This window comes from Serinus canaria, chromosome 4 (genome assembly GCF_022539315.1).
Source record: "Serinus canaria isolate serCan28SL12 chromosome 4, serCan2020, whole genome shotgun sequence".
Classification (NCBI taxonomy): Eukaryota; Metazoa; Chordata; class Aves; order Passeriformes; family Fringillidae; genus Serinus; species Serinus canaria.
In genome coordinates this window covers 55,683,868-55,699,741 of record NC_066317.1, presented here as the reverse complement: position 1 = coordinate 55,699,741, position 15,874 = coordinate 55,683,868, and the positions used below count along the sequence as shown (strand labels likewise).

Genomic DNA, 15,874 nt, shown 5'->3' with positions numbered 1-15,874 from the left:
TTGATCTCTAATCCAAAGAAGGAAGTTGGGTCCCTTCTCTAGCTAACTGATTCCTTATTCGAACTCCAGTCCATCTGACCTTCAGTGCAGCAGGACTACTAGCAAAAATCATTCTATGAACAGTTCTTATCTATTCAGGAGACAGCCATATAAACTCCAAGAAGATTATTCTTGCCCACATTTTCCACACTGAATGACCAGTAAATAGGTTGGGTAACTCTTCAGTTAACTAGGTCAGATGCTAATGACCACATTTCTGTATTTCATACCACCACTAAAAGAGAAATGAATATCCAACCTTTGTGACTCAGATTTTCACTCAGTGATAAATTTATCTAGTAAATCACCATGGCCTGTCTCATGCTATGTTGTGTTCAGGATTCCTCCAAAATCTGACTTAATCATACAGATTTCCCAAATTCCACTAAGCATTAGACTATGACCAGCACCTTAGGTGAGTTATCTAAAACAATGGAAGAACCTGGCTTCCCTGCTCCATCAATGACTCCTACACTTCTGTTCAATACTGGCTAGAACCACAGTGAAGCATTTTGATTTGCATGCCCTTAAATTTAATCTTCAAGCTTGAGTGCTGAAACTGACTCCTGCATATCTTAACCTTCTTAAAAGATTTAATTTTGAGACGGCTGCTGCTCTCTACTTCATGAAATTTAAACCCTTCCCATGTGCCTTTCACTCCCTACTGAACACAGCTCCTATATTCCTATTCCAGATACCTCATTTTGAAGACTGGACTTATATGAGATGAATCTGGTGCTTTATGTACTTAAAGGAAAAATACTGAAAAATTATTTCAGACCTGTACATTGTGAGTGTACACTAATATGGTATAAATCCCTTAATAGCTGTGTTGATAAACAGCTTTTAAAAAGCAGCTCTAAAACTGATCATTTGACAGTACAGGCAGAACAGCTTTCAAATGAAAAGAGCACATCACTGCTCTGGGAGTCACTACCATAATACCAGTGGCTTCTGCCTCCTCACAGCTCTCCAAAACCAAATGGATTGGGAAACACTGTACTGAATTATAGCACCTGAGTGTTGTATGGCAGGTGGGTAAAAAAATTATTACACATATATACTTAAATATTAACAGTGCAGTGAATGTGAATGCATTTTATTTGGCCTATTTTATTCTCTAAATGCTATAAATCTAAATGGAATTTCCTTTCTCATTTTCCTTATGGTGATATAAAGTAACAAACAAACAAACCAAACCAAAATGAAATAGAAAAAGACAACATTCAACTGCACCTTAACAGTGAAGACAAGAATTAAAGCATTCAACCCAAAAATTACTCTCTTCCTACAGTACTGTTAAATATTATTCTTAGAGGAACCTGACTATCATTATGGAAAAAATGGTTTTAGCAGGTTGCTTTTCTAGCTAAATACAAAATAAGACAATTTTGTATGGAAGGTGGAGTGAGGATACCAAGATGAATCAAAGAAAAGCAAAAGATCACAAATACTCTTTCAGGGCCAAGCTACTGCACACAAAACCTTCCTGAAGGTTTATTTCCTAAAAAAAGAGTTAAAAGCAAAATAGAGGAAAAAAACACCAAAAAAAAACCCAAAAGAATGAGAAAAAGCCCTGGATGAAGGTGCCAACAGGGTACTCCCGAAAGTGCTCTACACAAAGCAGGGTAGGAGACAAACTTCTATTACTAAGGAAGAAGTTTGCTAGAGGCTCACTGATGCCAGGTGACTCCACACATCATCTCCTTTGCACTTTTCTTTGAACTCATCTTGTCTACTTGCCAGGCAGAGCAGAGAGAGGTACTGATAAACATACCAGCCTTAAATGCTCTCTTTAAAAGCAAAGGACAGAGAAATTACCAAAAATAACTTCAGTTATTTAAACAAATGGCTCCTCTGTCCCTTAGTCTCCTTTGTCACCAACTCTACAGGCTTTCTGGAAAATAAACCCACTTCCCACAATTCATTAATTATGCTCTAATCAATCTCTCATGTTCTAATACTGAAGAATAATGTCTTTTAATTAAGGTACAGGCCTAAGCTATGATTACCTACAATGCTGATCCCATTTTACATCTATGCTGATTTCACACATAGGTGGTAAGTGATAAATGATACTGCTCTAAGGTATGACCTGGGATCTAAAGAACTAAGGCTCAGCTCTCTCCTTGCATTCTCAATAGTTCCCTGAAAGCACAGGAATAATTTCATGCATCCAAATATTTGCAGCAAACGTTCATAACATAAACACATACGTAGTGTTGTGTAGTATGAGAGAAGCTTTAAACAAATTGTCACTCCAAACATCCCCAAGTGTTTCAGAAGAGGTGCATGGCATGTATCCTACACCAGAATGAATCCTGATTACGATAACAGAAAAGGATTTTGCTCCAGAAGGTTCTCTTTTATTTCAGGATGAATCTATATCCTTTCATCCATGATAATAAAGCCCTTGAGACCCTGGAAGAGTCTCCCAGCTACCTTGTGCTGCAGAACTCTGGAAGAGGTGGTGCAGCACAAAGGTACGAAAGGGCTCTGTATGAAATCCACCTGTGTTTACATGATCTGATATCTCTTGGGCATAAGTTCACAGTGCAATGTCTCCACCTCTTGAATGTGCCTCAGGCTTACCTTATCTAGAGATTCACAGTAGAAGAGGGCAAGTTGATCTTACATTCTTAAAATTTGAATATATCACCCCTTTTCCTATACACATCACGCTTTAGAGTCAGTCCAAAAAATACAATAAAATACTAATATGTATCAAGAAAGCATAAGCATAAAATGTTTACAGGTTTCTAATATATTTTGGCACATTTTTTGACCCTTTCTGCTGCCCCCTCTGTTTCGGGAGGAACAAAGTTTAAATTTAATACAAAAGTTTAAATTTAATACAAGAAAAATAGCACAGGTACATTTATTTGGTCCTGTCTTTCACCTTTTTATTTTTCTGCTCGGTGTAGTGTAATACTGAACACAGAAAACTTTAGAGGTTTATGTATTGCACCCAATCTCTCAAGTGTGATCTAACACAAAATGAGCTATGGCCTAAATTTCACTAAGGAGACATCCAGCTGTCCCTCATTCGTATTTTACAGTTTATAATAAGCCACAAGAATAATTGCCAGGCAATTTAAGAATTATGAAGGTAAAACTATATTGCAAGAATATTTCCACAAGCAGAGCAGGTGCTAAAAAAGTTGTCAAATTCTGGCAGCTCTCTTGGTGAATGAAAAAAAGTAAAATAATCAACTGCAGGCTCATATTTACATTTAAAGGAAGCTCTTCTATAACCCTCTAAGAGTGTTATATAGTTACAACCAGTCAGTGCACAGTCTGTATGCTACAGATGCTGTAGCTTCCAAAGATAATTAAAACAGAAGACTCCACAGGTAGTAACCTGTTCTAAGTTAAAACTGTGCTTATTTTAAGTACCTAAAAACCAAGTCAGACAAAGTTCTGAATGACAAACACATTAAAAAAATATCATCTTCCTTCAGAAGAATTTCAAGAAAGAAGAAAAAAAATCGCTATTTGAAAGCAGTCAGTCCGTTTGTGCTTTCTTTATAAAGTAAAGGCAATATTTCCTTAGTAACAGAGTTGTGTGTGTTCTGCTGGTTCCAAGCTTTGGAAGACAAATGAATACACATGAAGTAAAATGCCAAGTTTGAACCAGCACAGAGAAGTTTGAGCTATTGTGCCCACTGGGGGGTTGGATAAATTAACTCAGACTTGGTCCTGCTCTAACTACATTCACAGATTTCCTGCCAGCTTTAAGCACAAGCCACAAAAAAACCCCAAAACTCCCATGTCTATCTGCTTCTACCTAAAAACACAGGTTAAGTAGTTTTCAGACCCAGACTAAATACAGTCTGCTTGTGTAGAGGCCGGAAAAACAGTGAGACACTTAACATGTTTAAAATATAACCACTGTAGAGGTGGCAACAGAGAGAGTTCTACCTCAGTGTTACAGGTGTTTTAATAAAACTAATGAGGATGTGATCGCTGAGGGGGTGGGGCAGGAAGAACATGATACTTTATGGAAGAAAAGGTATTTTATATACAATATTCAATACAATATTCAAGCCTAAAATACATAGCTCAAAATATTTACATGAGAATGTCTTCAACTGACTTGGCACTGACTTCTAATTTGGGTATAATTTTCACAATTGTAAAACACTGCATGTACATGCTGGTTAAAAGAAATATTAGGAGAGAGCTACTACTATAGTGTCACTGAAAAAGGGACTTTTAAATATTACCATTAAAAAAAAAAAGACAGAACATGAAAAAGCTATAAGCTTGCAACTTTCTTTTGTGCAATTAATGGATCATTAGATATTTTATTGCCTATTGTCTCTAATTTGCATATTAATATGCAAAACATGTTGTATAGAAACATTAACTAGTATTCATTGATAAAGAGACTTGAATTCATTATGTACTCTCCATTACAAAGTAGTTTTGAGTTGTCAGTTACTAAGACCATTAGATTTTCTGCAAACTTGATATAATTAGTGCCAAATTTGTATCGTAAGGAAGTAATCCATACATAAATTCTTATCCCTTGAATTAATTTAAATAATAATTTCTAGCTATCCAAGTAAGATACTACGCTTTTTCCTAATAGAAATATGGCTTTAATACTGGTTTTGACTAGCTGATCAACACAATTTTATGACATTGCACATGCACTTAATAATACAGGAGTTCCTTTTTGGGGAGGAACTTTCTGTAAGAAAAAACATAGTAATGACAAATTAAGAAATCAGCCTGCACATTCTTGTCAGCTCATAGGCAAAAATAATGCCAGTTTGGTAGCAAATTGTACACAAAAATAATGAAAACAAATACATCAGAAAGTACTTGGGGATATGGATGGCTGATTTTGTTGGTCTTGTTAGGACATAATTTAAGCAGTTTTATAAATAGATTCTATTTGCCTACATATAAATAATTTTTTATATTCCTTGCCCAAAGTAAAAATACTTTTGCTCCAAAAGCATGATTCTAGTTTTTATTCTATTCTATTTTGCTTCATTTTTGTAGAATATTGAATATGTCTTTAGAGAGCTGAGGTCAAAAAGCCTCAAGCACACAGGAGAGCTCTGGTAGCATAATAACTAAGTGCACAGCAGCTGAACCACTGTAAGCACTGGTTACTGAGTACTGCTAACACATCACAGCAAACAAGGTCAGTAAACTTAAACTATGTGAAAAAGGCCACATTTTTCAACAGGAATATGAGTAGACCACAGAAGCGCTCTGTTAGGGTTACCTAGCTGTAAGGTTCTTCCAGAATAAACCATTAAAATTTGATCATATTTCATGTCTAAAACCAAGAAATGTCTGATAGCTTTATGGCAAATAAAGCAGGAAAGGTTAAAAGATTTAATATCTAGCCCTGCTACAAGACACTGCAGTGGTGTACACAGTTTATGCCCTCACACACATGCCAGGTCACTTGTTAATTCTTCAGTAAATTTCTACCCACAAGAGTGAAGCTAACAGAACTAAATATGAGCATATTAGTGCAGAAGTCAGCCATCCCTCCCTTAAACAATGAAGGAAAGAGAGTTTTGCTTTTCTGGCTGATTTTGCACTGAAGTTTATTAAATAATGGTCATATTTTCTACCTTGCTGACTGAGCTGAGGGGCTAAACCTCCTAGTGACTGCTGGTGAAAGGCAGTCAGAACATGTAACATTTTGAACTGCTCCACACAGAGTCATTAAGGAACATCTGCCTACGTTGCTGCTTCTGGAAGAGGAACACACTTGCTTCCCTCTGACATTTCTTTCCCCTTAAGGGAAAAAAGGGTTTGCAAGTGCATTTTACCAGCAATTAACTTTTCCTTGCATCAGCACTCTCTTCCTCTGTTACAACTCACAGTATCCATACATACACAAAATTTTTGAAAGACTACTCGACTTTATTTTTCAGTAACAATCTACTTGACCAGTAATACTGCAATTTAAATTGTGCTTCTTACAACAAGGCTCCCAGATTTGCAATAGAGAGTCAGATGAACCCTGAGGGGGAAAAAGTACTTGAGAATAATTGTTTTTTCTCATTAAAAAATACCTCTCCATTGGTATCCAGGAATTAGTTTCTAAGAAGGAAACAGAACTAGTTTGTTGCTTAGATAGCTCTCTGATCACCAGGTACTGTCACCTTTCTAGGTGTTCATATTAGGTTTGGTTTCAGAACTGCAGTCCAGAACAGGTTTTGTTTGAGCCTCCCTGGCAGAGATTTGAAAAGAACCCTGCATAACATGGATATCTGCAGTGTTGTAGCTAGTTCCTGTCAGCCCTGTCTAAACTGTCTCTGTTAATGAAAGATGATCCTCAACACTCTTCAAGAGTTCATTTGAATTTCTCATCCTATTGCAAATAGAAAGGACTATGCTGAGAAACCATAAGCACATGAAAATCCCTTAATAGCCAATAGATGTCACAAATCCATACCTTGAGGTAGCAGGGAGTCAAGCCTCATAAAAGTCACCATGCATTTTAAACTCCACATCATTGCTAAACAGATACAGAAGTACAAAGAACTGGGAAGCCTGAAACAGCATGCCATGAGTCCAGTGTCTGATGGAGAAGTTTGAATGTCATTATTGCTGTTACTTAATAACTACTACAAAGTCATGCATTCTGCTACAATCAAATATAATACATATACACCCATTTCAAGAGAAGTGAGCTACAAAAAACTAGCAGTCTGTGGTTCAAAGCAAACAAAATATTGCTAAAGGTTTGTATTTTTTGTGGCTACAGCCAAAAATGTGCAAAACAGAAAAAATGCATGACTGAAGGTATGAAAACTTCCTATATTCTACCTCTACAAAATCAGAAATAGCAAGGCAGTAGAATGGGAGCAGCTCTCAGTCTCTGCCCAAATTACCTGCTGGGATTACCTGAATCCCTGTATTCCCTAACCAACACCTTAAGACATAATCAGCACTACAGGCAAGGACAGAAACTCATCACCTCACCCAGTTTGGTTCCTGTCCATACCTTTATGTACTTCTTTGCCTTTGAGAGTAGCAGGAGGCCCCAAGTGACTATGTAACAAAGAGAATGGAAGTCAAGATCTCTATCTTATACCTAATTTACATATTTTGTATTCATGTCACCTGGCACATGCAGAGTAGATGAATAATAAGATCATTATCTCCTCATCAATGAAAATCTACAGTCACTGAGACAGAAAGCGGCAGCTGTGCACAACAGGACTGCATACTGGGTTGAAAACGAAAAGGAAAGTACTGTGGGTCATTTAAATTTAGAAGGGATTTTATTATAATCATTCAGACTGTAATATAACCAAGAAAACAGTGCTTTAAAAGGGAACTCTCAAAATTCCTGGGCCAAAAATTACTATAACAAATTTCCCATATAGCCATTTTTCAGTTGATCTGGTGTCAAATTTTTCTTATGTGCTTGCTTTTGGTACTGCATTAGTCTACACAGAATTCAGAAGGGAAAGCATGTGATTTAAATTCCAGTTGTACTATGAATTCTCTGTAAGTGTAGTGTTATTGCAGAGAAAATTGCTTTCTAAAAGACACATTCCAAACCAGAATTATTTGCTTTCCAGAAGTATTTTTTGAGCTTCAGGTATAAATCATCTTTTTTTCAGATAACTGAAAAGCATCTAGAGGGGAAATTCTATCAAAACTAAAGAAATCAATCCACACATACTTTAACAGTAGAAATTTAGCAAAAGACATCTGAAAAAATGACTTCAATAAAATTATGCAATGTATGGGCAAAAGTAAGGATTATGTTACGCACAAATTCTACTAAAACATACAATCAAAGAACCTGTAAAGTAAGTATTGATATAGTACAGACGGTATAATATAGGAAGTATATGTAATTAGAGGTAGCTCTTGTTTATGTATTGATGCACATGATGTACATTATCATGTACAGTTATCATGAGAATGATAGCACTGTAACTAGTAAGCCATTCTAACTTGAACATCTAAATTACTTCATATTATTCTTTGACCTGTATTTACAGTCAATGTTTTTTTTATTGCTAATAAGTCTCTATCAATTGCAGAGAGGTTACAGACCATGTAAAAGCTGCATTAGTAAACAAGGGTAGTAAATAGGTTTTCCTCACTGACAAAGATGCAGCATAAGAATAGGTTAATAGACAACTGCCATTTCCTACATACTTTCTCTTATTTCTTAACACGGTGTGGAAAATATCGAAGAGATCAGTAGTGACTAAAAGTTTTAAGTGCAATATACCACGTAATTTAGTCCTGTCTCTTCTCCACCTCTTTTTACAAACATCATTTAAAGTTGCTCTTCTTATGCGCATCAGGAACAATTAGCTGCGAGTCAGAGTACAACTGTACTGTAGTACTACGCGTTGGCTGCAGCTTTGCAACAATATTACTTGAGAACATATAAAACTCAAATTACTTGCGGTCTTCGTAATTCTAGAAGCAAAGCGGATACTGTCAATCCCTCTCAACAGCTCCCAGACAAACCCCGCGTCTCCGCGGAGCTGGAGCTCTTCCCGTTATGGTCGCACGGTAATTAGAGCAGTTCAGTGCGAGGCGTCCATCGGCTGCCACAAAGGCAACCCCTAAGGATGGGCTGCAGCCCCCGCGGGGGAACTGTACGCAGGGAAGTTTGTCCACACCGATGCTCTCGGCAACAGCCTAAAAAGAGAGGAGCCGCTTCCCTTCCCACCTCTCACACAGGGGCACCAGAGGAGACAATTCCCTGACACCCCCAGCCAGGGCAGCCTCACCTCCCTGGAAAGACTGCAACTGCGAGACTTACCTTAGTGAGCTGGGCAATCTTCTTGCACATTTTCACGTGCATTTCCCGATTGCATTCCTCTGCCGAGCTGCTGCGAGCGGCTTTAGATCCATTGCAAGTCCCGGGCTGATGAATGTTGTTTATGCCAGAGGCCATTAGGCTTGAATTTTAATCACGTCTGTCTGCGTACGCTCCGGGTAGCGCAATCCCGGCCTCGCTGCTCGGCCCCCGGCTGAGCGCACTCACCGCCCCCGGCGCTGGAGGAACTTCAGCCCCGACCAGGGCACGCTCCAGTCGCAGTCGCTCCCCCTCCTCTGCAGATGTCCCAGTCCTTCAGCAGAACACCCAGGCGAGCAAGCAGAGGACAGCACGTGCAAGCGTCCTGATTGGGATTTTTTTCCCTCCCCTTCTCTTCAAATGGTTGGGCTTCAGCCAGGAGAAGACGCCAGCGGCTGGGTGCTACAAATTCCCCGCTGGAGACGCTAAGGCAGCCTAGAGGCAGCAGCACAGACATTGCCGGGGATCTCTTGTAGTAGAGATTGCCTGAAGATCAGATCATGCTGCCTTGTTAAGTGCCAAAAAATTGCAGAGGCCATCTGAGAAGAGAGTGTTGGCACCTTTCACAAGCTCTGTTATTTTGCCAATCCTCTCTAAACCAGGATGTGCCCATAGGTGATGGAAAAAACCTCTGCTCAGTTTTTGCTGCTGTGTGCAGATTGGGAGCCAAGGGGCCCATGAGCACAGCTGAGTCCTGGAGCTGTGTCCAGGATCCGGTCTGCCTGCCTTATCCAAGGAGACTCCATTCCCATATACTAAGTGCACTGGAAAGGTGCCTGAAGAAAACTGACAGCATTACAAGTCTTTTTTTTTTTTTTTTTTTTTAATTAATTTTTTTATTGTGCTAACTGTTTCAAAGAGATCAAGCTTGGACATGTAAAATAAATAAAGGGACAGAAAAAGCAGAAAAATACACACACAAAAATGGGAAGCTATTAAGATAATGGGATTTTTTAAGAGAATGCTTCAGTGAAGTGTTATACAAGAAGAAAACTGTTGGTGAACACGTTTAAACAAGTCTAGAAGAGAAGGAGTAGGAGAAGGCCAAGTAGGGGGAAGTAAGAGAGGTAGAAAAGAGGAAAAGGGAGAAAGAACAGCTAAAGGAAGCTAATAGCTGCCCAGCACCCCTCTGATGTGTCACTGCAGACATTGCAAGAGACCCTATGGAAATGCCAAGGGCTCCACCTCAGGACCTACTGACTTGCAGCCAGCCAAAAAAAAAAAAAGGGGTCAGGAGGCTGCTTCTGCCCTGCTGCTCCTACCTGGCAAGGCAGGCAGCTTTCCAGTCTGCCAGATCTCCTGGCAGATCTTGCCATCCTTCTTGGGTGAGAAGCTTCCACTTTGCTAGTGGTGGGTTTAAAAAAAGAGCTTCCTGAGGACAATCAGAATTGAGGAGGAAGATTATCTGGTGTCAGTTAATGGTAGGGCAGAAGGAAAACAGAAAAACCTTGGTGATGGCAAAGAGAGACAAATAATTGTTAAGAATAACACTCCTAAAAGGAAAAGATCAGGGCAGAAGAATACCTACAAGGCAGTGGGGAGAAGGAACACCATAAAGATGTAAGAAGACCTTGGGACAGGGACACCAAACCCTTGATTGCCAGGAAAAAAGGAGAGACACTAAATCTCCAGAGGCAGAAAGAGTCTTCACTCCAGAAATGAGAGGAAATGAAGACTGAGAAATGCAATGTATAAATGAAAATGATCACAGTTGCTGAGAGATGCTAAGGAGAGAAATGATGTTTATGCCAGAAAGAGCATTAATAAGAAAAGGTGAGAAACAGATCCTTGCCCAAAGGAATGACTGTGCAGTTTCTTTGATCACTGGCACTAGTGTCCAAGATGCTGCTGGAACTTCTTCTGTGACTAGGACGTAGGGACATGCCACTGCTAACTGTCTGATATCTGCTAAGACACGTACTCACACATAAGTTTAACTCTGCTAATATTTTGTAATACCTTATCTATCTGGTCATCATTTTGAGAAAAAGCCTAGGAATTTAATTATATGTAAGATTTTGATTAAATTGACAAGTTTATTAGGACAATCAAGAGAAGAGCAAGGGCTGAAGCAAAGTCATAACACATTGTTTCCTCAGAAAATAATAGAACAAACCAAGTGAAAATAGAAATCAAATTAAGAAAATTGCAATAGGTTTTACAAGTACTTACACACAGTGTAAGTGTTACCATAAATGTTACTGTCCACCTGTGTTATCACACAGGTGGACAGTAACATTTATGGTTCAATTACACACTAGACCTGAATGCAGGGATAGAGACTTGAAACACTTATATGGGCAGAGCAGAGTAGCACAGATCTTCAGATACATTGGAAAAGAAATAAACTACTGAGATATCTTCAAGCACACTGTTAATGAATTTTGGGGAAAGAACTTGAGAATTTGGTACAATATGGTGTTTTGGCAGAACATAATTTGCCACTGGTGAAGTATTCTCAGTCCAGACAAGACTTCTCAGATAATACTTCAAACCCTGGAAAAGTTTCAATCAGATCTTGTGCACCAGAAAATGCAACAACAGAAAATAAATTCACAGATGACTCAAGTTCATTAGTTTCATTACTCAAAAAATCCAACTTAGTATCAAGAATAGAATTTCATCAGATAATGCCAGAATGTTTCAATGAGCATTTAGCTTTTTTTTCCCTTGTAACATAAGATGACAAAACAAGGATGTCATAAAGCATAATCTAAATGTGTACTATACATATATGGATTTTGTGAGAATCACATGGAACACAAGTAAATTGCAGAATGTGTCTGAACTTGGGGCAGTAGAGAGCAAAACCAGTTTAAAATAAACATCAAAAATCTAAAGAGAAAATGCATACACTTTTGCTTGAATTATTATTGCTGCATTAATTTTTGGTTAAAAAAAAAAGTGAGAGAAGATGGTCATGTCACTACAGTTTTTATAAGTCTTTGGTTAACTCTACACAGGTTTGTAGCTTTGCTGTTCAGATATATTAACTAATTTCCTTTCTGTAAAAAAACCAAAACAAAAATACGTGAGCAAAAGTCTATAAGCCTTCCATTTTTGATACCTCCTGCTTGTTGAACACTCAGGCTACATAACTTCCGCAATCTCCTGACTACTACTCGTTACTATTAAAGAGCCATACCCTCAAATTCCAAGACATAAAAATATATATATTTCTGTTGTAAATGTTTAATACAGATGTTTGCACCTTTGTTTAACACACTGCAGACAGCTTTCCTAAAACATAGTTAATACAGCCCAATTCTTTCTCTCTTTGTCTGAACACCAGTGTTCACTGAGTTGTTTTTGTTTTTTTTTTTTTACTATCCAACAGCAAAATTAAATTGATTCCCTGGATTACATTCTACTGCTGTTTTGCAGTCCAACAAAGTTTGCCTGTGAAAATGGTAGAACAAGAGTTAGTCAATAACTGCCATGTTATGTCAGGGCTGGCAGCATGGGGCCCTGGGCACCTGAGCTAGTGGGTGGCATCCCTGCCCATCGCAGTGTTGGGGGGGAAGCAGGAATTAGATGATTGTCAAGGTTCCTGCCAACCCAAAACTTCCTCTGATTCCATGTTTCAAGTGAAAAAGCTGTATTACTAAAACTGACTTAAAACCTCTCAACTTAGTGTGTCAGTAAAGGAAGATATACCCCCAAGATTCTAATTCAATTCCTAAATCATTATCCTCATTTTTGATCTCCACTTACATTCACTTTGGTCCTAGAGTACCTTTTTGATCCCAGAACAGAGAGTCCAGGAACTATTTTCTCTTTTTTTGACAAGAGGGGGGAAAAAAAAGGGAAATCAGGATAAAAATAACAGTCAAAAGACTCATAAAAGTTTTGCTGCTCACCTAATTCACTAATCTGTGTCCAATAAAACTTGCTTTGGGATTGAGTGCAAGAAAAATGACAAATATGAAGTGTTGCCACTGATACATCTTGGGTAATTACCCATGTTATACATAGTTACATATAAAAATATTATATATAACTACTTTATATTTTTAATTTCTCCCCACCTCATAAAACAGACAGGACTCCAAAAACAGCAGAAGGGCTATTGATTTCCTCATTGACTGAAAACATTAACTATTCAAAAATGCATACACAATTTTATAGCTGACTTACATATACACAAGCTTTGGAAGAATGTGGTGGACATAAGCACAGATTCTCTTGCATGATGATGGCTTAATTATGGATGAAACATTATTATGTTTATGTTTTAAATATGGAAACTGGAACCAACCAGACACATCAGATATAAAAGCCCTTGAACGCCTAACAGGATAGCATCAACTTCCATTTTTTGTTACTTCTATTTTTTATCCAGTGACCTACATTTAATATTACCACAAAGTAATTGGCATGCAGCAAGTTTGGCTTACCCTGTGGCACTGCATTTGCTCACATAACAGCACCAACAAAGGAAAGAGGATCTAGAACAGTGAGTCATGAGAATTAGATCATGGCAGATAAGGTCACTACTTCAAAGGACAAGGAAAAAAAGCTGGAATTAATAGAGTGCATTACCCTCTAGGGCTCAGAGCCCCATTCATGGTTCAGAATTTCATCATTCTTTTATGGCTAGAACTGTGGAGTCCCACTGGCTATAACCTTTGGGGCTTCATTACATCCTTGCTCTCCTAGTCAGTCATTATATCCATCCCTCAGGAAGCAGCTGGTCCTCACTGAGCCCCCACAGTTAGTTCAGCAAGAAACTGAAGGTGCAGGGCAGAGCTGGAATGGATTCCTGGCTCCAGGCCTCAGGTGAGGCAGGTCAGGACTCATCAAAGCTGATCAGTGCAAGGCTGCATTAAAGTAAACTGTAAAAACTATGATGGCAACACTTCTATCAGCTGAACAAGGCATCTGGTACCACAGAAACATGACCAGCATTTGTGGTTCTACTTCAGCATGTTATTTGCCTACACATGAAATAACAATTGTACTGAGAATTTTCTATTTCTGCCTGTAAACAAAAAGCCTAGCAGAAATATTTAAAGCAGTCTGTAAGAAATAAGTCTCACATCCTAGATGAAATCCCTGGTAAGGGACTATGAGGTATTCTCCAGGGAAGGTCTTCTGTAGACCTGAGATGCAGGTAGACAGCACTGGGATGCTAAACATGTGAATCAAAAATCATTCCGTTTGCATTAGGATTTCACTTAAAATAATACTCCTGTGTTTTTAATGCCACAAGAATCACAAAGGTTTGTCTGCTCATCTCCTGTTTGCATCTTCTTGTCCACAGCCAGGAATTCTATTGCAGAAAAAAAAATCTATGTGAAGGGAATTATCTAGTAAAAATATATTAAATAGAAAGATTGTTATACATTGTATTTCCCTACAAAATTTAATCTTAAGAAAAAGTTCAAGTCATTGATGATTTGCTGATTATTAACAAGCTGACAGAGTTGATTGTAGTGATTTTTTAGATGGATTATTTCTGTAACATAAAATGAAAACTTTTAGAAAAAATGTTAATATGTAAGATTATATATTATTATTGTATTTGTGCATATAGAACCAATTTCCTACTCTCTAGGAGCAGGTGGTGATTAGGCCTGATCTGTATATTTTAGAAGTTAATAAAAAATATAAAACTCACCTTTAAAATGGAGGTATCTTTTTTTAAACATACACAAATGCATGGTAGTAAAATATGTCAGGGAAAAAAAAAACCCTCTGACACGTATTTAAATTATTTTAGAATTTATTTTTAGCTATAAAAGAAAATACTTTGTCTCCAGCTGCTGCCTTCCATTCTTCACATACAGCTCATATATATCCCATAATCCTTGACACCATTGTAAGGCGGAAATAATTCCAATTATTTGGTTGATTAAAATCTGCTTCTTAAATAAACCACTAGGAAGATTCAGATCTAGAACAAGACTGACCCCTAGTGTTTTTCTTTTTTTTTTTTTCTTCGCTTCTTTAGACAAAAATGACCCTTCTTCAAGATAAGTCCTGCCTATGTGACCTATTGTCATTTGATGGTTTGTCACCTGTCCTTACTAGAGAGCTGTCATCCCTTGAGGTTCATCAGGCACTTTTGTTCTTAAAGCCCAAATATATATGGACTTCAAACACCGTAAATTCCTGCTGTCCATGGCTCGTGTTCACTTCTTCGAATGTTGTCTGTAACTGATATATGCTCAGAATACTTCCCCTCAGCTAATGACCCCCGGCCTTGTTTCTCGTTAATTGTGTCATTAAATGCTCACCGTACGTTCCGTAACAGCAACGCGGCTCTGGGGTTGGAGCTTAGTCATCTTTCCTGCTTTTAACGAGATCCTGAGATAATGAGGCTTATAATTTTCTCAAATTAAAGGATTTCTGGGAAAGCATTAGGTTCACAACAAACGCTTGAAAACATGGGAGAAATTTCCACTAAAAAGGGATTCAGTCTGGAAGGAGCACAAATGGGTGTTTCATCTGTATGTCCGCCTTCTCAGGCCCCTCGCAGAGGGTACAGAAGAGCGGGAGTGTCAATGAGCTTTCATTATTTAGACAGCGGCTGAGCTTTCTCAGGTTGCTGCCGCACATCCTTCAGTTTGCAGAACCCGTTTGTACTTTCCATGGGGCTCACGTCCGGAGAGGACTCTGGGAGAGCAGCTCCGGGCGGGCTCGTCAGGAGCATTTAACTATTTTAGCGAACGTAATTCTGGAAGCCCGGGCCGGCGCCGCTTTATCTCAGCCGCTGCCGGGCTGGTACCGGGAATGGACTTTGGAACAGCCGCAGGCCCTCGCAGCCCCGCACGGCTCCAGCCCATCCCTCTCCCTCCCAGCCCGCCCTGAAGGGCTCGGAGCACAAATCCCACGAGGAGCAGCTGCGGGAGTTGGGGATATAAAGCCTGGAGGAGGTTCACGGGGATCTTATCACTCAGCTACCTGAAAGGAGGCTATAGCCAGATGGGGTCGGCATCAGCTCACAGGCAACCCGATACAGGACCAGGGAACATAGTCTTATAATTTGATTGCGCCACCTTAAGGCTGGACATCAGGACGAAT

At 38.8% G+C, this 15,874-nt stretch overlaps 1 protein-coding gene across 4 annotated transcripts in view; it reads right to left on the bottom strand.

Annotated features, from left to right (window-relative positions):
* FAM184B (family with sequence similarity 184 member B) overlaps positions 1–9,356 on the bottom strand; it is a 33,168-nt gene extending 23,812 nt beyond the window's left edge. The window contains exon 1 of one of the 4 annotated variants that reach the window (XM_050973946.1): positions 8,813–9,356. In XM_050973946.1, coding sequence (XP_050829903.1) covers positions 8,813–8,947 — 135 coding nt within the window. In that variant the 5' untranslated portion in view covers positions 8,948–9,356. The remainder of the gene's footprint in view (positions 1–8,812) is intronic. The other 3 variants (XM_018925233.2, XM_018925227.2, XM_018925237.2) reach the window with 3 other exon arrangements.
* Between the last annotated feature and the right edge of the window lie 6,518 nt (positions 9,357–15,874).